At 45.6% G+C, this 22502-nt stretch overlaps 1 protein-coding gene across 2 annotated transcripts in view; it reads right to left on the bottom strand.

Annotated features, from left to right (window-relative positions):
- The window catches only part of MTMR12 (myotubularin related protein 12), a 68667-nt gene that overhangs the window by 12260 nt on the left and 33905 nt on the right, over nucleotides 1–22502 (bottom strand). For both annotated transcript variants that reach the window (XM_059878903.1, XM_002696402.7), the window contains exons 5-11: nucleotides 22156–22286; nucleotides 20306–20399; nucleotides 16543–16672; nucleotides 9175–9250; nucleotides 4542–4648; nucleotides 3776–3900; nucleotides 1476–1554 (exon numbers count right to left, since the gene is read on the bottom strand). In XM_059878903.1, coding sequence (XP_059734886.1) covers nucleotides 1476–1554; nucleotides 3776–3900; nucleotides 4542–4648; nucleotides 9175–9250; nucleotides 16543–16672; nucleotides 20306–20399; nucleotides 22156–22286 — 742 coding nt within the window. The remainder of the gene's footprint in view (nucleotides 1–1475; nucleotides 1555–3775; nucleotides 3901–4541; nucleotides 4649–9174; nucleotides 9251–16542; nucleotides 16673–20305; nucleotides 20400–22155; nucleotides 22287–22502) is intronic.

Raw genomic sequence — 22502 nt, 5'->3', positions numbered from 1 at the left:
TGAGCTTGGTATTATGAACAACAAGAAATTTAGAGGCAGTCTAACTTGATCTTCAGTGTTCCATCTCACTTACTGTCTCATACTAACATTCTCCAGAAAAGAAACAAATTATTGTTTACACTATTCAGGTACTGCAAGACATTCATCTGCTTACTAGAAACTTACAGTTTTCAGAAGGGAATTCCAAAGTCGGACGTAAAAATGCTCTTAGACGATTCCTAAACTGGGAATTCTTACTGCAGAAAATTTATACCTGAGTGTGGCAGTAAGTCCTAGTAAGACCCTAAAATGTCTATATCTGGAGGCTGTGCTACAGGCCCATTTTGTTTAATTCAAGATCATTGGCTAAATGTATCCGCCTGTCTGGAAAGGACCATGTGTCCCGAAATCCCTTTGTCTCTCTAGACACACTATTCCCTTTGAAACTGTTGCCACCATCAGCAGCCCCACCTTCTGGATTGATAACCCTGCCACGGGGGTGCCTCCCCCAGGCTCTTCACCCGGTTAGGGATGCACACCTTCTCTACAAGCCCCACAGAAAGAAAGGGCCTCTTATTTTATAACATCTATCACAGTACTTGCAATTATATATTCAAATTATGGGACATGCAGCAGGCTCGGCAATACCTATTTGCTAAGAAGGGTTTGGAGGCCTGTGGCTCCTCTGTACAAACCAGGCAGGTCTAAGGGAGAACGAAGAGAGGGGAGAGAGGGGCCTGCCTTTTCCTCAGAGGTGCCCTGGGGCTGGAGCCATTCGCTCACTGGCTCTCACCCAAGCATCATACCTGTTCTGCGCCTCCCTCTGCCCTCGCCTCTGTTTAAGGGCAATGGAGAGAAGCTATTCAAAATAGGAAGCAGGACAGGGAAAAAAGTTTTGTTCTCTCAGAATCTCTACTTAATCCCCCAAATGAGAAAGACTAATTGACACTCATTATAGTAAAAAACAATTTAATATGTAAGAGATATAAAAGATAGTGAATTCTTCTAAAAAAGTATGCAATAAAAACTCAGCATCTGGGAATTCCCTGGCTGTCTAGTGGTTAGGACTCCGCACTCACTGCAAGGATGCAAGTTCAATCCCTGATTTTCACCAAACCACCCCCCGCCCAAAATAAAAACAAAACCGGAGAACTTAGCATCCCCCCACCTTCCCAACCCTCAGCCTCCTCCCTGGAGGTGAGCACTGCAGCTCAGTCAGAATGCTGGGGTCCCACACCCCCTTTTCTGCAGCCTTCCCATCCCTGGTCCGTAGTCTCAGGAGCAGATCTTGTGGGCAGGTAGCATATTCGTAAATCCTGATCAGACATGCACAGAAATAATAAATAACAAATGCAAAATCCAGCTGAGCCCTGAACAGAACATGTGACCTAAGAATATTTAACTGTGAAATATAAAACAGTTAATTTGTCCGTTTGCTTTACTACTTTGCTTTACCGAACTGTGAAATTTACGAGCAAAACAACACCTTGAAATACCTGATTATGTCCAGCCAGCTGCTACTCTCCAGCAGGGAAAACCATTTGATGTCTGTGTCCCAAAATTCAGTACTATTATCTGAAAAGAAAGGAAACAAGAGTGAAGAAGTCGGGCACTGTTTGCAGAAGCCGCTGTAGAACCTGTGCTGCTCAGTGGCATAGCCCTACGCTAGACTGAGAATCTAGCACCGGGCTCCGGTTAAGTCAAGTGCGTTTCAAGCCTTCAGCTGAAGTGGTTTTTGAACCGTAAACCTTTGGAAGGGTGTGGTAGTCAAAAATAGACTTTTTTTTGCACAAGTAAAAAAGTGCCCTACAATCTGTCCACCAAGTCACGGCCACCCTGTAGCTCGACAAGGAGAGAAACATGCTTTAGGCAGACACACCAACATTCAGCCTGCTGCTCTTAGAAGTGGAAGATGCAATAGGCCACGTCCTGATGCCGTGGAAACTTGAGGGGAGAGCTAGCTTCCACTGGAGTCTTAAACACACACATATTTATCCTGCACACTGGACACAACCTCCCAATCCAACTGGAGACAGAAGCATTGCATTTTACAGAAGTCTACTGCCTGTGAAAGTTGCAAACTCAAATCAGTGAGAAGGCAGATACCCCTGCCAGTACTGGATGGTGACAAAAGAAGTGGAGAACCACAGTCCTGGATCAACCAGCACAATTTCTTACTTCTCCTCCACATGCCTGCTTTTTGCCAGTGTGTTCCAGTTAGAGGTGTACACTGGTTTCCCTTGGTGTCAGAGTCATCTTTGTCTCCAATGCCTGGCATAGCTGGTGTGTATAATGGAAATGCAATACATGTTGGCTGAATGACTGAGTAAATCCTAAGTCAGACCACTAGGCTAAAAACGAAAAGCTGGGAAACGCAATAAGCGTGACAAACATCAGAGGGTAAACACGCACTCAAGAGTAAAGAGAGAGGGGACATCTGTGTGTCAATGACTGAATCATGTGATGTATGGCAGAAACTAACACAATATTGTAAAGCAATTATCCTTCAATCAAAAATAAATACATTTGAAAAAAAGAGTGAAGAGAAGGGACTTCCCTGGTGGTCCAGTGGCTAAGACTCATCTTTCCCAATGAAGGGGGCCTGGGTTCAATCCCTAGTCAGGGAACTAGATCCCATATGTTGCAACTACAGAGTCTACATGCCTCAATTAAGAGTTTGCATGCCACAACTAAAGATTTCACATGCTACAAAGAACATCGGAGATCCTATGTGCTGCAACTAAGATCCAGTGCAGTTAAGCTAAGTCACTTCAGTCGTGTCCAACTCTGTGTGACCCCATAGATGGCAGCCCACCAGGCTCCCCAGTCCCTGGGATTCTCCAGGCAAGAACACTGGAGTGGGTTGCCATTTCCTTCTCCAAAGCAGGAAAGTGAAAAGTGAAAGTGAACTCGCTCAGTCGTGTCCAACTCTTAGCGACCCCATACATAAATTATTGAATAAAATATCTTTAAAAAAAAAAAAGAGTGAAGAGAATAGGGAATTCCCTGGCAGTACAGTGGTTAGGATTCACTGCTTTCACTGCTGAGGGCCTGGGTTCAATCCTGGATTGGGGAACTAGATCCCGCAAGCCATGTGGTGCCGCCAGAAAAAAGGAGTGAAAAGAATCAACAGGTGACTGACCTTGATTAAATCTGATCCAAGGTCTGAACACTTCACACTGGGCAGCCTGGGCAGGGAAGGAGGAGTGGCAAGGATGGACATATTTAATTTTCTACTTTGTACATTTCTGATTAACTGGAGTTTTTTACACTGTATATTTTTACACTGGAGATCCAGGACTGTGGTTCTCCACTTCTTTTGTCACCATCCAGTGTAATATATATTACACGGTAATATATGCTGAATCAGAAAAATAAAATAAAATACTTCCACTCAGTGGAGGAAGAGTCCATTCAATAAGTGACTAAGAAAAACAAACAGATCATCAACCTTACAAAACAGCTGGGGAATACAGGTACTGCATAGTTCCACAACTTCTAAAGGAAGAAGCCCAACGCTCACTACTAAAAACGAAAGGAAGGAAGAGAGGAGAAGGGTGGCTCTGTGTTCATTGCTCTGAGAAGGGGCAATGGGACAAGAGCCCAGGGGAAAATGATGGGAGGAAATGTGGCAAGGACCACCAGCCCCGTGGTAACCAGCCCCTCCGTTCTGTGACTCCCACCCCCATAGCCGTGTCCGACCCAAGGAACCCAGGGACAAGCACCGCCTTTCACCCGAGCCATGGAGCACGTCTTTTTCCAGGTTACAGCGGGTTTGGCTCAGGGTTCTTCTCACCTATCAGAAACAGCTGTTTGAACTTAGAGTATGCCATCTGGATTTCCTGCAGGGACAGGAAGTTGCTTGAGAGGTCTTCAGTTTTAGCAGTCTCATAGGGGGGCCTGTGGACGGTCCTGTAAATCCTAGGTATCAGGAAGGAACGAGACATTAGAAGAACAGGCCTGAGTCAGAAAGTTTCTCCTGAGCACTTCCTAGGCACCAGGATCTGTGTGCAGAGCTCCCAGAGCCTCCTCCCCAGTGAGGTAACTGCTGCCCAGTGGCAACTCCTGGTCAGCCGGGGCCGGGAACTCAGGGACAAGCAGCAGAGCCACCACATCTATAAACTGAAAGAGCCAGGATGTGAACCAAGGCAATTTAACTCCTAAGTCCACTCCTTTTCTTGTTTTTAAATTCATCTAGTTTAGGGGTGAATAAAAACATTTAACTTTTTTATTCTGAAAATTTTCAAACATGCCAGAACAGAATAGCACAGTGACATCTATACCTTGACCCAAATTTGACAACCGTCAATATTAAAGCTATCAGACTACTTCCCCCTAAACGCTTTGGCCGTGTGTCTCTCAATACAATACAGTTGATGCACTTCAGGACCATTTCATCCCAACTCTTTTCAAATTAAAAACGACCTCGCTGAGCTGTATTCCCAGCACTCAGGCTTTATCAGTAGGTAAACTGAAATGGACTTACTCCCAAGAACTGTTCCCAGCTTCCGGGAAAACAACCGAGCCAACTAAACGATAACAAGATGCCCAACAGTGCTAACCTATCCGAGAAGTTCTTCTGGATCTGCGACATGCTGTCATCTTGTTCTTTGGGCAGGGCCGACATTTTCAAGAGGGCACATCCGTTGTGGCAAGACCAACACCATATCTGCAGAGAGAAGGAAGGTTTTCCAGACATGATGTAAACCACCTTGCAGAGGACAGGTAAGCTTAGCCATGAAATTCATACAGGGAAATTATACCTTTAATACGAAAGACCTGAATATAGTCAACTCTGTTATGCTAAGGAATCAATGTGTTATACTCACAACAAAAAAGACTAATTTAGTCTTACAACACCACCACCACCTCAAGTCTAAGTAGTCACATTCACACTCACTGATGGTCTAACAGATACCTTATGACTTGGCTTTAGTGCTGGGAACCTGGAGGATGATGATAAAATCATTATCATCATTACTGTTACTGTTATTATTATTATAATAGAGGCTATTATTACTATAATCATAGAGGTTATCACTGGGGTAAAGCTATTTCAGGATTTTACATGAATTAAGTCATTTGATTCTCACAACCACACTCAGACAGGTTAGAGTACTAGCCCCAATAACAACAAGAAATAGGGCTGGAGAGACTGAGAAACATCCCCAAGTTGCACACCGTAGAGCAATGACTCTGAAGGCCCTACTCCACCGGGATGGTCAAAAGCGGGCAGCTCCCATCATTACAGAAACTTCAAACTAGGAAAAATGGACAGCTGCTTATTCAACATACACTGATAAGAGACTTGCACAGGAAAGACACTGAATTTGGTTGTGAGAGGCTGGAAAGAAGGCTGCAATACTTTGTCTACCTTCAAAGAGCTTTATACTCCAAAAAGGGAAATAAATTTGCAAATCTAATAGGAAGTAGAATGTGGTAAACCACAGGAGAAGGGAATTTCAATGAACAACAAAGGGTGGGCAACAGAGGAAGAAATCATGTGACTGCCCTTAAGTGATAGAGTCAAGCGTTTTAAGCATTTTTCAGGGGGAGTTTCATTTGTTTGTTCTGTTGTACAGGACAAGGAGATTAGATGTGATTTGGGGGCAAAGTAATGTAATCTGCCAGTAGAACCTGAAATGGAGGAGAAGGAAGGCTGGTTGGAGCAGCCTGTGTAAAGGTCTGGTTAAGGGTTTGACAGTGGCTAAAGCCCAGCCCCGCTCTGCTGACCAAGCTTTGGGGCCCAAGGTCAAAGGTCAACTAAGAGGATTTCAGCTGTTTAGAGGGCATCCTCTCGTGAGTCACCTGCAATGTAAATATCAACCATACACGGGAATGCCAGCAGCAGCCTGGGCTGGAGACAAGCACGCAATCCAGCCGATACTCCGCACGACCCTCAGAAAGGGGAACTGGTCTGGGGTTTCAGAGGAAGAGGGTAAATTAGTACAGGGTGTGTTGGGTGTCTAGGGCCCACAGGACATCTGTGTGGAGAGACTGAGGAGGCACCAAGGTGAGAGGAAGGCGGGCTGCCACTGCAGACACGGGAGCCGACTGCCGGCCATGGAGAGAGAGCTGCTGAGGGACACAGAACTGCCTCACGAGCTTCCAAAGCGAGCGCAGGCCCTGTAAGATGCCGGTGAGGCGGAAGTACTCCAACACAGACAAACCCGAGGTCCCCGGCTGCCCTCCTACTCCCCCCTCCAGTGTCACACTGCGCCCTCAGCCCGGGCACTCCCGCCCAGCGGCTCACTCTGAGAAAGGGGACCTCTCAAGCCATGACTGGTGGCAGGTTCTAGGAAGTCACCTGTTCTCATCCTCTTTATCTCCTCTCCTGGGGCAGAAAGAATCTGTTCTTGGTAATAGCCAACCATGGCTCATTTCCCCACTGGGGCTCAACTGTAACCATCTCCTCTCAGCTCAGGCATGGAGGGGACTTACATTCTCTATTTGAAACAGTAAATAGAATGCAAGCAACATTCTTGGTGAGAGAGAAGACTTCTCACAGGAATTCAGCAGAAGACACATGAGTTCCCCTACTATTATCTGTACAATTTCTGTCTGGGAAAGGGCCACAGGTTCTTCGTATGAAGGACTTGACAACAGACAAGAATTAGTTTGATGATCCTGTTTATCTTAAAAAGGGGATAAATCCCCCCATTATTTGCTAAGTCTCCTTTGTTTTTCGTCTTTTTAACTCAAGTATAGCTGATGTACCATATTAAGTAACAGACGTACAATAGAGAGAGACGATTTTTAAAGGTTATACTCCATTTATAGTTACTATAAAATTTTGGCTATATTCCCCATGGTGTACAATGTATTTAATACTAATATCTTTTATACACTGTGTGATGGAGTGGAATCCAAGCATGGAAGTGTCTGTCTCAGGGAAAAGCACCCATGAGACTGACTTAAGAGCTGAGGTAGGTGCTATCTTCAAGGAACTGAAACAGTGAATGACAGACAAACTAGGGTGTTCTGACTTTGGTATCTGGCAGACATTCATTTTTAGGAAAAAAAAAGCCCAACAACTTTAAGGAAAACATCTGCTCCTTGTTCCTTGGAAGAAAAGCTATGACAAACCTAGACAGCATATTAAAAAGCAGAGACATCACTGCCGACAAAGGTCTGGATAGTCAAAGCTATGGTTTTTCCAGTAGTCATGTATGGATGTGAGAGTTGGACCACAAAGAAGGTTGAGCATCGAAGAACTGATGCTTTCGAACTGTGTGCTGGAGAAGACTCTTGAGAGTCATTTGGGCAGCAAGGAGATCAAACCAGTCAATCCTAAAGGAAGTCAACCCTGAATATTATTGGAAGTACTGATGCTGAAGCTGAAGCTATAATACTTTGGCCACCTGATGTGAAGAGCTGACTCAATGGAAAAGATCCTGATGCTGGGAAAGACTGAGGGCAGCAGGAGAAGGGGGCGCCAGAGGATGAGATGGTTGGATGGCATCACCGACTCAAAGAACTTGAGTTTGAGCAAGCTCTGAGAGATGGCGAAGGACAGGGAAGCCTGGTGTGCTGCAGTCCACGCGATCACAGAGTCAGACACGACTAAGTGACTGAACAAGAACAAGGAAAACAACTGACAATTTGTTGCTAATGATAAAAGCTGTACTTTCAAGCAAAAATTACAATTTTGGAAGACTAGTCTCTGCCTTTTTAGCTGAACAAATTCCCAATGTTCAAAGACTTTTCTAATGAGACAGGGATGATATTAAAAAACGTGATTTGCATCTAAGAAAGCACGTCAATATTTGAACATAACCTAGTGAGTTATTTTATAAATGATCAATGTATTATGCTTTTAAAATCATGCATGTTTTAAGATCTATTCAGAGTACAAGACAGACCAATGGATTTTAATGCAGTGAATGAAAAGTTCATTGATTATGTTTTCAGATTCTTTATTGCAATTAACCTTTACAAAACCATTTATCAATTTTTTGTGTACCATATTATCTGACGAGGCTATTAAATACTCCTTCCTTTCCTAAATACACATCTATGTGAGGCTGGATTGTCTTCGTACACTTCAACCACACCCAACACAGCACAACAGACTGAATGAAGGAAAGGGGATAAAAGAAAGCAGGTGTCTGTTTTCAAAAACGTACAACAGTACTATCCTGCTTTTTTGTTTTGGACAATATAGTTATTTATCATAGAAATACTTATGTTAACATCTAATGAGTTTACTACTAAAATAAACATTAAACAATTTTCCAATTTTAGTTTATAATATGGCAAATATCAACAGATACAATCACATAAACAAAAACTCTTTGAGATTCTCAATGATTTTTCAAGAGTGTAAAGAGTCCTGAAACCAGAGAGTTTGAAAACAGCTGCATGCATTTAGAAATAGGAAAAACTCACATAAAAACCCGTATTTCTTATTTCTCCTGAGAAGTCCAAGCAACTGGCAAGATCAGGCCTATGCTCCCTCATGGCACAAACAGGCTGGCACAGACGAGCAGGCAGCCCTTCATGCAGGCAGAGGGTCTCCTTGCCTGCCCAGCCTGCACGCACTGCTGGGGCTGGGACCGCTGCTGAGATACCTCACCTCCCATTACAAGAGTGACCTCTGAGGGGCACCAGCAATGTGCACGGCCCAGCATTTATCTGTGATTCTCATTCTGTACTCAATTCCCTGCAGGCTTGGCAACTCCCAACCACCAATTAGAAACTGAAATAACTGCCAGAGTCTTGCTTTCTTTGATCAGCGACACGTGAAATATGGCTCCCATCCCAGTCTGTTCTGTGAAAACTAAGTAAGTCTCCACGCTGTCTCTGGGCGGGAACTCAGCTATGCCCATTCAGGATTAATGGAGAGGCCGAAAAGGATTTGAAACCCTACAACCCTTGGAGGGGACGGTTCAGCCTCGGAACAATCTAGGTGTTAAATTAGGCTGGCTTTCAATACCAGCTGGGCCTAGAATCCTCCTAAAGCTCTTTAAAGATGTCTCTGCTAAGAGCTCCAGGGCCTCTGGGAAAACTTCAGAACTCTGTCCCCCGGGAGCCTCCTGTCGAAGGGCTCCTCTGGGGAGTCCCGAAGGTATTTTTAGATTGCTCTCGGGCTGAAAACAAACTGTTTAATACCAAAGCCAAGGGCTTTAAGTAGGATAATCTGCCAGAATGGACCCATGAGTAACCCATGCTTTCAGGGTTTCCAGGTGCACTTACTGGTATGCCACGACCCTGGAAGAACTCTATGTCCTCTTCGAGAAGAGGGGCGGGGACGACAAAGTATGCTGGCAACCTAGAGGAAAGAGATGTCATTGGTTTTAGTACCAGAGTTAATTCATTAAATATGAACGGTCGCCGTCGATGAACACAGGAAGTTGAGCAGACTGTCTTGACATGGACCGTATCTCCCGGTTAAGAACAAGAGCAGATAAATTGTCTCTGTCCAAATCAGTCAGGAATCTGAGTTCAAATCCCAGCTCTGCCTCTGATTCTGTGTAACCCTAGGTAAGTTACCCCACCTCTCTGGGTCTGTTTCCTCATGTATAAAATGAAGGGAATTGGACATCTGATATCTAACAGTATATGAATTCTTTAAAAAAATTTTTTAACTGGAGGAAAATAGTTTTACAACATTCCCTCCCTGTTGAGCTTCCCTCCCTGCCCCCATCCCACCCCTCTAGGTCATCACAGAGCGCCAGGCGGGGCTCCCTGTGTTACACAGCAACCGCTCACTGCTGCTGCCGCTGCTAAGTCGCTTCAGTCGTGTCCGACTCTGTGCGACCCCATAGACGGCAGCCCACCGGGCTCCCCCGTCCCTGGGATTCTCCAGGCAAGAACACTGGAGTGGGTTGCCATTTCCTTCTCCAATGTATGAAAGTGAAAAGTGAAAGTGAACTCGCTCAGTCATGTCCGACTCTTAGCGACCCCATGGACTGCAGCCCACCAGGCTCCTCCGTCCATGGGATTTTCCTGGCAAGAGTACTGGAGTGGGGTGCCACTGCCTTCTCCGAACCTCTCACTAGCTACCTATTTTACACGTGGTAATGTACATACATTGAGGCTTCTTTCTCCATCTGTCCCACTCTCTCCTTCCCCTACTATGTCCATAAGTCCATTCTCTAGACATCTGTGTCTCTATTCCTGCCCTACAAACAGGTTCATCAATACCAATTTTCTGGATTCCTGAGTATAGGAATTCTGAAACTAGGAGGGATCTTTCTCATCATACAGAGACAATATACCTGTGTTGATCTGAGTCAGACTAACATGAAAACCAATAATTATGATGACTACTGCCCAGACATTTTATCAAGTGCTCGGACAACGTTTAACTGCTTACCATGTGTCAGACTGTTCTAATTACTTAACGTGAATTATTCATTTAATCCTCCCACCAACACTATGAGGTATGTGTACCATTATTCATTCCCCAAGAAACACAGCTCTACTCAGGCCCTTCCCGGGTTATACAACTAGTAAGAATTAGTGGAGCTGGAACCGGGCCCCAAGCAGTATGACTTCAGTTTCTAAAGAATAAAATAAATTTAGGTTCTAAAAATAACAAATCTGTTAAGTAGTAGGATGTAGGAGAGTTAGGTTTTTAGAGCTGCAGAGGTCAGAGACATACTGGGACACTATCTCTTCCTTTAATTAGGAGATGTAGGTTTCTATTAAAAAGACCTCCTGAGTTCTACCATTGTGGAGCTATAAATAGCTTTCACTCAAAAAGCTTGAAGGAAGGATGAGAAGGCAGAAGGTGCCTATGGTGTAAAAACTACAATGGCAAACAATCGGATGGTGTTTGTGTGCACACCCCTGCTGCTGCTAAGTCACTTCAGTCGTGTCCGACTCTGTGTGACCCCATAAACGGCAGCCCACCAGGCTCCCCCGTCCCTGGGATTCTCCAGGCAAGAACACTGGAGTGGGTTGCCATTTCCCTCTCCATTGCATGAAAGTGAAAAGTGAAAGTGAAGTCGCTCAGTCATGTCTGACTCTTAGTGACCCCATGGACTGCAGCCTACCAGGCTCCTCCATCCATGGGATTTTCTAGGCAAGAGTACTGGAATGGGGTGCCATTGCCTTCTCCGAGCACACCCCTAGTTTGAAGTAAGTTTCTTAAGTACCAGGTCATGGGAAAGATGGATTTTCCGAGTTGAAGAGATCAGAATTTGAATGGGATCAAGTCGTTAGATCTAATCAATCGAAACAACAGTTCAAACATCATCATGGTGATGTAATCATCAAATCCACACTGTAGGGCAACGATCAGACGAATGGCCTGGTTTCTTCAGGTAAACAAGCAAGAAAAAGGTAACCATGTGAGAGTCTATAGATTATTTGAAAGTTGTGATAATGATGTTATGTTTATAAAAAGTCTTTAATTCTTAGAGATGTAAAACTGAAGTATTTATGAATGAAATATGATGAGCTCTAGGATTTATTTCAAAATAGTCAGGGCGGGGTGTGGGGGGTAGAGTACATAGAGGCATAGAGACTAGCCATGAGTTAATAACTGTTGAAGTTGGGTGATGAGTAAAAGAAATTCATCAAATTCTCTTTTATACTCTTTCGAAATTTTCCATTAAAAAAAAAACAAACACACACAACTCTTAATGGTAATTAAAAAGAACAAAGCTTCCATAATATGTGAGGCAAAATCAGGTTGAGAACTACAGGTTGAGGCTAAGATATTAGCACATGAAACCATTAAAACTTAGAATTATTTGACTTTTTGAGATTCTGAAGCGTTCAGGGTATTTCCTTCAGGTCCGCTTGAGTGGGTGGGCTTCTTCAGGTGCTGTTACTGATGCAAAAACCTCTTCACAAATCAACAGCTTTCAAACTCAAGCTCCCCATTAAAGTCATATGGGAAGACCTAAAAACTCCCAGTGTCCAGGATGCACTCAGAACTACTAAATAGCAGAGAGGTAAAAGATCTCTAGGTGTGCACAGAGGATGAAAGCTGTTGTTCTAAAAGCTCCTGCACAGCAGGTGTGCACAGAGGATAAAAGCTGCTGTTCTAGAAGCTCCTGCACAGCAGGTGTGCCCACAGGATAAAAGCTGCTGTTCTAGAAGCTCCTGCACAGCAGGTGTGCCCACAGGATAAAAGCTGCTGTTCTAGAAGCTCCTGCATAGCAGGTGTGCCCACAGGATAAAAGCTGCTGTTCTAGAAGCTCCTGCACAGCAGGTGTGCCCACAGGATAAAAGCTGCTGTTCTAGAAGCTCCTGCACAGCAGGTGTGCACAGGGGATGAGGGTGCTTAGAAGGAAGCAGATTCTTCAGCCCTACCTGGACCTCTACAATCAGAAGCTGTGCTTTCACCAGCTCCCAGGAGATGGGGCCGCACAGCCAACCATGAGAAGCATGGCCCTAGATGGCAACTTACAAACAGACCGCTGTTCCCCAACCCTTTCAGGAGACTCACCCGTGGGCTTCATTTATGAGCAGGCTCTCAGCTCCTTCCCCAGAGGCCCATGAGGTGGGGCCACACTGCTTTAAAAATCTACATGCCCTCCTCTACTATGGTGAGGGTGAATATTTTACAATGCTGGTGAACCAGCATTAATTTTTTAATTTTTTTTATTATTTTTTCTTATCAAGTCTTTCACTTGGGGGAAAACGTCAGAACGTTACATGCAGTCACTGGGGATTCCCATGTGGCGCTAGTGGTAAAGAACCTGCCTGCCAACACAGGACACATAAAAGATGTGGGTTTGATCCCTGGATCAGGAAGATTCCCTGGAGGAGGAAATGGCAACCCACTCCAGTATTCTTGCCTGGAGAACCTCCATGGACAGAGGAGCCTGGTGGGCTACAGTCCATGGGGTTTTAAGGAGTTGGACACGACTGAAGCGACTTAGCATGCAGTCACTGAGAAAAGGGGCTGCACAAATGGGCAGCTCTGCCCTGCTGGGGGGTCTGTGACATCCCCTCCTGTCCCAGTGAACTCGAGGGGGCTCTACGGAGGCTCTGCCATGAGACTGCCAGCGTTTACAAGCAACTCACCCTCCTCCTTGGAGAGTGCTCATTTTGTCATTAGGATGAGTTCTGAAGACAAAGTCAACAGCCTCTCCAAACACGAGCTGACTTCCTCAAGCAAAGTTGTACGATCCTCTCAGGCACCACCTCCAGCAGGGTGAGGGAACCCCCAGAGCAACACCCCCAGGCCAGCAGTCTTCCTTGACCGAGTCAACTTCTTGGCTCCTCTGTGTCACACACTCCCTACAGGGCTGGGGACCTTCTTCTGCCTTCTCAGGGAGGTGGGAAGAGGAAGGCTTTTCAGGAGAAGGCGAAGCAGACACTCCGTTCCTGATTCTTATCCAAGCTGATTGGGGTCCCTCCTCTAACCACTGGGGCTTTTGTTAATTTATTCATTCTGGCCCCTATCTACTGAGTGGGTCTTATGAGTCAGGCACTATACGTGGTACTGAGGATAGAAAGATGAATAAAGACAGTGTCCTTGATTCCCCAGAACTGCTGGGCTGCAGAAACAAACGTGAACCAAATGGTGATAGGTGCTTGCTGCTGCTGCTGCTGCTGCGTCGCTTCAGTTGTGTCCAACTCTGTGTGACCCCACGGACTGCAGCCCATCAGGCTCCTATAGATAAAAATAAATTCCAAACCAGAGGAGTTGCAGGGAGACAGGCATATGTGCAAGGGAAGACCTCACCTAGTCCTGCGAAGACTCCCTAAAAGAGATGCCTGAGCAGAGATCTGATTGACAACGTGGAGGTAACTCACTTGTGCAGCCCGAAGTGAAATGAGACAAGAGACCACACGGGCAAGGCCCACAGGAGGGGTCAGGGGAGCTGGAGGGGTGGTGCATGGAAAGCTGACAGCTAGGCAGGAATCCAGCCACGAAGGGCCTTGGAGGGCCTGTCAGAAGTTTCATCTTCTCTATCATGCACAGTGAGGAGCACTGACGCAGAGGAGAGGACAGTGAGAAGCCTTCTGGATCCACCTGCTCAACCTGCTCCACGGAGCATGGATGCTGGGGCCAGAGTGGCTGGGGGAGACCACGCAGGAGCTACCACATGTTCCAGGTGCGAACCAAAGCACAGATTCTCCTGTATCGTTCCAGTGGGGGCAGAAAAGGGGGGTGGTGCTGAGTGTGTGTGTTGGGGAGGGGAGCCTAGCTGGGGCAGTTTGGGGGAGTGTGTTTGCACTGAGTGCTCTGAACACCAAACCTTGCTGAGGCTCCATCTTCCCCACTGACCACTAATTAGAACCCCCCACTCCAACCCCGACACACTGCTCTGCTCACCTTCTCTACCTGGTGTGTTTCTGCTGTGCTGACACCTATGCAAACACCAGTGACTTGAATCAGTAGGCGGCAGGATTTTAAAAAACAACTCTGGGAGTGGGGCTGCCTCCTCTCACTGTCAACATCACATTATAAAACATCACCTCCGAGGAGCAGGAGTTTCTGACCTCCTTCTAACTAGCTTTCCCTTTACACGTTTTGTGACTGTAAAGACAGGAAGAGGGGCAAGAAGGCGTGAGGGGGGTGTGTATGATCCCACACTTGTCCTGCAGGTCCCGCCCCACTGTCACCCTCAGGTGTGCCGTGACGAGAGGGCTAACCATACAAATGTCTAAGACAAAGTCAAAACAAAACACCAATACAGTGTATTAACACATATACTTGGCATTTAGAAAGATGGTAACGATGACCCTATATGCGAGACCGCAAAAGAGACACAGGTGTAAAGAACAGACTTGGACTCTGTGGGAGAAGGCGAGAGTGGGATGATTGGAGAGAATAGCATTGAAACGTGTATATTATCATATGTGAAATAGATTGCCAGTCTAGGTTCGATGCATGAGACAGGGTGCTCAGGGCTGGTGCACTGGGATGACCCTGAGGGATGGGATGGGAAGGGAGGTGGGAGGGGGGTTCAGGATGGGGAACACATGTACACCCGTGGCTAATTCATGTCAACATATGGCAAAAACCACTACAATATTGTAAAGTAATTAGCCTCCAATTAAAATAAATAATTTAAAAAAAAACTGATCTGCTGACGAGGCCCCTCAGAATCACAAATATAAAATGCTCTAGAAAAATATGGATTTTTGGAAACTGTTAGCAGGGTGTTGAGGAGTGTGTTCCAAAATGATAAGATTCAAGTTTCCAAAAAAAGGGTGATGCAGAGTCATCCTTTAAAAATGTAGGTCAGACCACATCAAACCTCTCTGCTCAAGCTCCTCCGCTCTGCGCTCTAAACTCTGGAAACCGCCCCAGCCATCAGCACCCAGCTGGCCCTCTCCTCCCTGATCGCACCCCCTACTGCTCCAGCCACTCAGTCCCCTCACTGCTCCTCACAGCACCAGACTCAATCCCACCTCAGGGCCTCTGCCCACGCTGTCCCCTCTGCCTGACGCACCCTCCCACCGACACCTCCAGCACGCCCCAGCCCCTCGCCTGATCTACTTTTCTCTCCATAGCACTCGAAGTGAAAATGAAAGTATTAGTCACTCAGTTGGGTCTGACTCTGTGACCCCATGGACTGTAGCCCTCTGTCCAGGGGATTCTCCAGGCAAGAAAACTGGGGTGGTTTGCCATTCCCTTCTCCAGAAGATCTTCCCTACCCAGGGATCAAACCCAGGTCTCCTACACTGCAGGCAGATTCTTTATCATCTGAGCCACCAGGAAAGCACTTATTACCTTTTAATACACTGTCATTACTCTTAAGCGTTTCTTAAAAAAAGCACAGGATCGATGTGGAGAAAGTGGAACCCTCAATTGCTGTGGACAGGAGTGTAAAGTTGGTGCAGTGGCTGTGGAAAATAGTCTGGCAGTTCCTCTTAAGGTCAAATGCAGTTACTATATGACTCAGCAATTTCAGCCCTAGCAATACACCTAAGAGAACTGAAAATACGTCCATGTGAAACCTTATACTCATGTTCACAGCAGCATATTCACAATAGCCAAAAAGTGAAAACAATTCAATGTCCCTCAACTGATGAACAGATAAACAAAATACAGCATATCCACACCATGGAATATTATTCAGCAGTAATAAAAGAATGAGATTCTGATATCTGCTATGACATGGATGAGCCGTGATAACACTGTGGTCAGTGAAAGAAGCCAGGCACAAGGGCCACATATTGCACAGCTCCACTTATGTGAACTGCTGAGGACAGGCAAACCTATAGAAACAGGAAGTAGATGAGCGGCAGCCTAGGGCTGGGGCGGGGGGTGGAGAGTGACTACCAAGGGATATGGGGGTTTCTGGGGATGATGACAACGTTCTCCAATCGACCAGGGTGATGGCTGCAGGAGATGCAAGAAACGCAGGTTGGATCCCCAGGTCGCGAAGATCCGCTGGAGGAGGGCACGGCAACCCACTCCAGTATTCTTGCCTGGAGGATTCCATGGACAGAGCGGCCTGGTGGGCTACAGTCCACGGGGTCACATGGAGTCGGACATGACTGACTGAGCAGCTGAGCACACACGGCTGCACAACCCTATGAATGTGCTAAAAACCACGATACGAGTCACGGGGATGAACGGGTACGGCACCTGAATTAAATCTCAATGAATCCGTCAAAAAGAAAAGCATGGTGCCGAGAGCTTACCTTTCACAGACTTTATAGCCTTCATTGACACTCACTGCCTTGTACTTCATGTTGCCTTTGGTCCGCTCCAGCTCCCGACACCAGTCCTGAAGTGTGTCAAACATTACGGCGTGTTTCTTGGGGTCCGTAGCTAACAACACAAATGGAGAAAGACAGTAAAATCTTGTCGTGAAGCCCTGGTGTTTTAATGCTGTGAAAGTGGCTCCTTGGGCCCCAACTTCCTCCACAAAGCCCATTTTTATCCCCGCAGAATGAACTCACGGCTTCATCTTAGCCTTGTTCCTTTCTTTCTGTCATTCACCCAAAATTATGAGCGAGGCTCTGCCTTTTTGTACCAGGGGAAAGGAGCTGTTCTCGTTCCATTCCTTGCAAAAGTAATTTATAGCTCCATTTGCAGTCATCTGACCATGAGATAATTTATATAACATAAAAAGATCCCATGAAGCACTAAAAGACCGGCTTGGCACAAATGCTAAAATAATAAAATATTTTTAGCCCTACCCATGTGTGCATAAGATGGCAAACTCATTTGAACAGCATGTCAGATTCCTGAGTCTAAAGCCTCCTTGCCAAGAAGAGGAGTCCTCAGTGTGACACCTGGCTCCTGAAGGCCACAAAGGAGAGGGCCACGTTGAGGGTTGGGGCCCATAGGCCAAGGGCCACGTCTCGGTGATGGGGACTTCTGCCCCTCACCCTGCCACTCCCTGCAAGGAGGAAGGGCTCAGGAGTGCTGCTCACGCAGCCCAGCAGGTGTGCAGTGGTCCTCCCCACAGCACTGCCTGATGCGGGTGACATGCACCAAAACACCCTTGGGTGGTCACACAGATCAGTTCGTTCCAACCTGTGCACATCTTTAAAAAGCAAGCCTTCTGGGGAAAACAAAGTGTTAAATTAAATGCCCACCTGGTCCTTTTAATAAAACCACATCATAGTACAAAGAGTGATAATACAAACAATGATTTAAGAAAAAACAACAACAGTAATGAAACTTATATAGCACTTAGGATGCTAAGCACTATCTGAGCACCTTTCAAGTAATAACTCAATCCTCACAACCCTACAGGGTAGGCAATATTATTTCCTTCATTCAGACATGGCACAGAAAGGTCAATTAACTTATCCAAGGTCACATAGCTAGACAATGGGAGAACTGGAATTCAAACCTAGACAGCATAAATTTTCCATAAGGTTAATAGATGCAAATAAACTTCCCCACAGACATAAGTAATACCAATATTCCTATTCAAGCATACTAGGTCATTTTCTTAGCAACACAGGTAAGTTCTTCCTTGAAATGCCACGTCACAAACATTTAGGACCTTTCAGCCAAAGCACATTTGTGAATTATTAAACCTGAGAAAAATGAAAGATGTTCCGATTGCAAAGCACCCATTTCTACAAACCCCTACACAATAAAAAAACTAACTGGTCCACTTGCACCTCTCAGTTATAACCTTTACTTTATCCAAAAAAGGAGGCTGGAAGGAGAAGAAAAGGATGCTGGAATTTGAATAGAAGACAAGATGCTACACAGCCTGGACATTCTGGCACAAAAAAACCTCCATAAGGTAATGAAACTGCCAGGGTCAGTCAAGGTAAGAGTTTTGGCACACAGCTCGACACCTGCGGGGGAGCTGGGATACGTCCTGTGCCGGTCCAGACCAAGAGTCAGGATACAAGGGAGAGGCAGAGCTCCTAACAACAGTACAATTTTCACATGTAGACCCAATAAATGTTCACACAAGTACAGCAATCAACAAAGAGGCTGTATTTTGTACAACTCGTACTGCAACGTGCTGTTGTCAGCCAGCGCCCCGCTAATCAGCATGTACACGTACTGCTACTGTGAAAAGACCGTTCACAGACAGGAACTTACTACACGAAGGCGCAAGCTTTAGGCTCAGACTACTAACAGTGCTAAGTACACTTTCATGCCAATGTAATTCTCCGGGCAGAATCTGCCCTGAATAAGCAGTTACACTCTCAATTAACCCTCACTCAATGACTGTACCCTATGTGCTGTGCATTTAACAATCTACAGTCTTCAAAACATTCATGGGAATCATTAACACTACTGTTTTTCCAATGAGAAAACAGAGGCCTCAGGAGTTAAGTGCCATCCCCAGGGTCTACGCTACTCGGCAGCTGGACAAAGATTTGAATTCAGGAGGGACAGACCTGCAAATTCACACCTTTTCTGCAAGATCACCACAGTTCGCCAAATGCAGCCTGCTCTCCCAGGTATCTTCATCTCTGCACACGCCAGTCTCGCTGCCTCAAACACTCCTGAGTGCCTTTCGGATACTCCACAATCTCCACCAGCAGCTCAGGCCCGGCCTTCGCCCTCTGACAGCCCTCCCTCCCCAGAGTGGCCGGTCCCTTCCACCAGAGCACACAACGCTCTGACTGGTTGCTCTTATTTCTTTTTCTGGCTGCGCCATGTGGCGTTCAGGATCCTAGTTCCCCGACCAGGGATTAAAGCCGGGCCCCCTGCAGTGGAAGCACAGTGTCCTAACCACTGGACCACGGGGAATCCCCTGACTCAATGCTCTTAGAGGGCAGAGATTCAGTCTTGTTCGTATTTCCAGGGTGCCTGACCCAGAGCAAGCATTCGAGAAACATTTACCAAGTGAGCAGCTGGTGACAAAGCAACTCTGCATTCCACAGAGCCCGACATGTGCAGGCAGGACATGTCACGTCCCTGAAGAGAGGCTCATGGCACACAGGATCGGTCGACCCCAACTTCATGTTCAGAGTGACGGGCAGATAGGGACATAATGTACAACGTGACGAATAAATTAACACCGCTGTGCGTTTATGTATGGAAGCTCTTAAAGAGAGTAAATCCTAAGGGTTCTCACCACAAGGAAAAAAATTTTCTGTTTCTTTAATATCATGTCTATGTACGACGATGGACATTCTCTAAAATTACTGTGGGCATCATGTCATGACGTATGTAAACCAAGTTGTTATGCTGTGCACCTTAAACTTATACATGCTGTGTCAATTATATCTCAGTAAAACTGGAAGGAAAAAAAAATTAAAATACTAATTTGGAATTAAAAAAAAAAAAAGGAATGGGAAGAGCAAGTGAACAGATGGAGGGGAGAGATCCAAAGAAGGATGAAGACAAACATCTGTGGAAACAGTGTACAACACTGGGCATTATTAATAGCTAGTTCAGATGACCACAGTTTCTTACTAAAAAGATTGCTCTCTTTTTCAGGGAACCAAATGGAAAACATTTGGAATTTCAAGTTTTCGAACCAAACTGGTTTTCGGATGTGCTCTCTTCTGTACAAGTGTTCCATTCCCCATCCCCAAATATTTGCTATAAAGCATGTCCTGGCTGTTTAAAAACTTTCTAGAATGCAAAACTTTTTTTTTAGGGTCTTATGAAATGAAATCAAGCCTATTAAAGTGGAAAAAAGAACCCAGGGACAGAAAGGGTGATTTTAGACTTGTCTCAATTTTCTTTCTCTATAGTCTCACGTTTCCAATGACAATCTATTGATTTTAATCTTTCATAAGAACCCATCAAATAATCCTTCACAAAAAGCAAACAAACCTAAAAGATAAGTTAAAGCAACAAAGATCACGGGAAAGAAACAGAAACCTTTTTTAAAAAAAGAAATTTGAATCAATCACTCAAGTAAGAGGTGACTCACTGCTAGAGAAGATGGGGGGAAAAAACTCATGGATGGGTTTTCTCCCATGAGTTGCAGGTAGGAAGGGTCCTGCCTAACTGCGGATGAAAGCTTACCTGGGCTGTTTCGTGCTGCAGTCGCGTAGGAAAACAGAAACAGTCGTTTAAGCAGTTTAGGGGCCTGGGTATGATGAATTATGCCACTGACAATCTAGAAAGAACCAAGTAATGGATACAGTCATGCTTTTGGCGAGTAAACACTGACAGACAAGACCCAAGTTGTCTAGGTTTTCAGTAATGCCCATGGGCTCCGCTGAGCAACATGCTAACTCTCACTGAGGTCTGTATCTGTGATATTATCTCTTGGAATAATGCCACACAAACAGAATGCTAACTATTCTGTCAGGTTTTTTAAGAGCTTTGAATTTCTAGGGCAATTTTTAAGACATAATCTAATTTATCAAAGACAGAGTGCTAAAAAAAACTTAAGTGCCATATTCAGACACTCCAAAAATCTGACATGTCAAAAATGTAAAGAAAAAGAAAGTGAAGTCGCTCAGTCATGTCTGACTCTTTGCTACCCCATGGACTGTAGCTCGCCAGGTTCCTCTGTCTGTGGAATTCTCCACGCAAGAATACTGGAGTGTGTTGCCATTTCCTTCTCCAGGGGATACTACCGACCCAGGGATTGAACCCGGGTATCCTGCCCTGCAGGCAGACTCCTTACCATCTGAGCCACCAGGGAAGTCTTTCTAAAGATGTAAAGCTGATATCAGATAATAACCAAGACACTGAGCTATTCCAGTCTGTGTTATGGCCTGAAGGATCTTCTTCTAGAAGACAGCCTTCCTTTGGTGGCTCAGACGGTAAGGAGTCTGTCTGCAATGCAGGAGACCCAACTTCAATCCCTGGGTCAAGAAGATTCCCTTGGAAAAGGGAATGGCAACCCACTCCAGCATTCTTGCCTGTAAAATCCCATGGACAGAGGAGCCTGGCAGGCTACAGTCTATACAGTAGCAAAAAGTTGGACACGACTGAGTGACTTCACTTTCTTTCTTTCTAGAAGATAAGGAACTCAATCTACCATGCTTTTTGTTTGAAGTTCCAAACAAAAAGTATATTTGGACAGATGATAAAAATCATCATTCAAAGTGAAGTTTCTTGCTTCTCAGGGAATTTTCCATATCTATACCATTTCTTCCTGCTCAGAACAGATACTGGGGTCATGTTTATTATTCTAACCAAACTCCCGCACTACCTGAAAGAAGATTAAGGGGATATCTAAAAAGAATGTCTAATGACTAACTGTAGCCAAAGCCAACAGATAAACTGGCCTCTCGCTAAAGGTTTCCCCTGATGCATTTACCATGCCAGTGGCAAGTCTGAGACCTTCAATATCTTAAGAGAAACCTTGGAACTTACAATAATCACTGTAACCAGTTCACCCAGTTACACACCTCAATTTGCTGCAGCAACCAGATTAAGTAAGTGACCAAAAGCACAGGCTCATTTGGTGACTCATTTTGCCCATGACCATGTACCTCCACCTCCCTCCACATGCAACCACGACCTTCCAGACGTCAACTCCTTCATTCGGGAGTTGGGAGTCGCTGCTGCTGCTTTTGGAAAGGCTGGTGGGGCGGCGGTAGGGGACTGCTTCTAGCTGCTCCATCCATCTTCCCCTCCCTGACTGCCTTCTGACCCTGGTTTCCCACCTCCTACCCTCTGAAGCCTCTGGGAACAAACATGGTGTGAATCGAAGGACTAAACGTAGCATGTGCCATGACAACACAGTCCTGCTCTACCAAGTTATCTCTCAATTCTAATCAAAGCACATGAGGTTATAACCAATTTCAACTTTACAGAGTGAAAGGCTCCCCTCAACCTTCGCGCAGTGGAAGCAAGAACTGAGTAAGTGGGGAAAACCTGATGGGAAATAAAACCTAAAAACACATGCGACTAGTTACCCTTTTGACTTCCTCTTCTTTTGTGTACCTCAGACAGAAGTGGAATACCCGGAGGTCTTTACAGTGGATGACCAGCTTCTCAGGGTACTTCTTCAGCTGTCCAAAGAGAGTCTTTTTTTTCTCATCAAACACTACAAAACAATGAAATCAACAAGGGAAATAAACAAGGTAGACTGCTAACTTCCAAGGAGGCCTTTCAAAAGTGAGAGGAAGGGCGTCTTCTTCTCAGTAACCATTAGCACGGCCCCATCACACCCAGCTGGGGCCTGTCCCACCCAGCAGGCCCCCCGCCCCGTCCCACCCAGTAGGAGCCTGGGACTCTGCAACAGCCAGAGCTCCTCACTCCT

This window comes from Bos taurus, chromosome 20 (genome assembly GCF_002263795.3).
Source record: "Bos taurus isolate L1 Dominette 01449 registration number 42190680 breed Hereford chromosome 20, ARS-UCD2.0, whole genome shotgun sequence".
Taxonomy (NCBI): domain Eukaryota; kingdom Metazoa; phylum Chordata; class Mammalia; order Artiodactyla; family Bovidae; genus Bos; species Bos taurus.
This window is presented reverse-complemented; position numbering and strand designations above follow the sequence as displayed.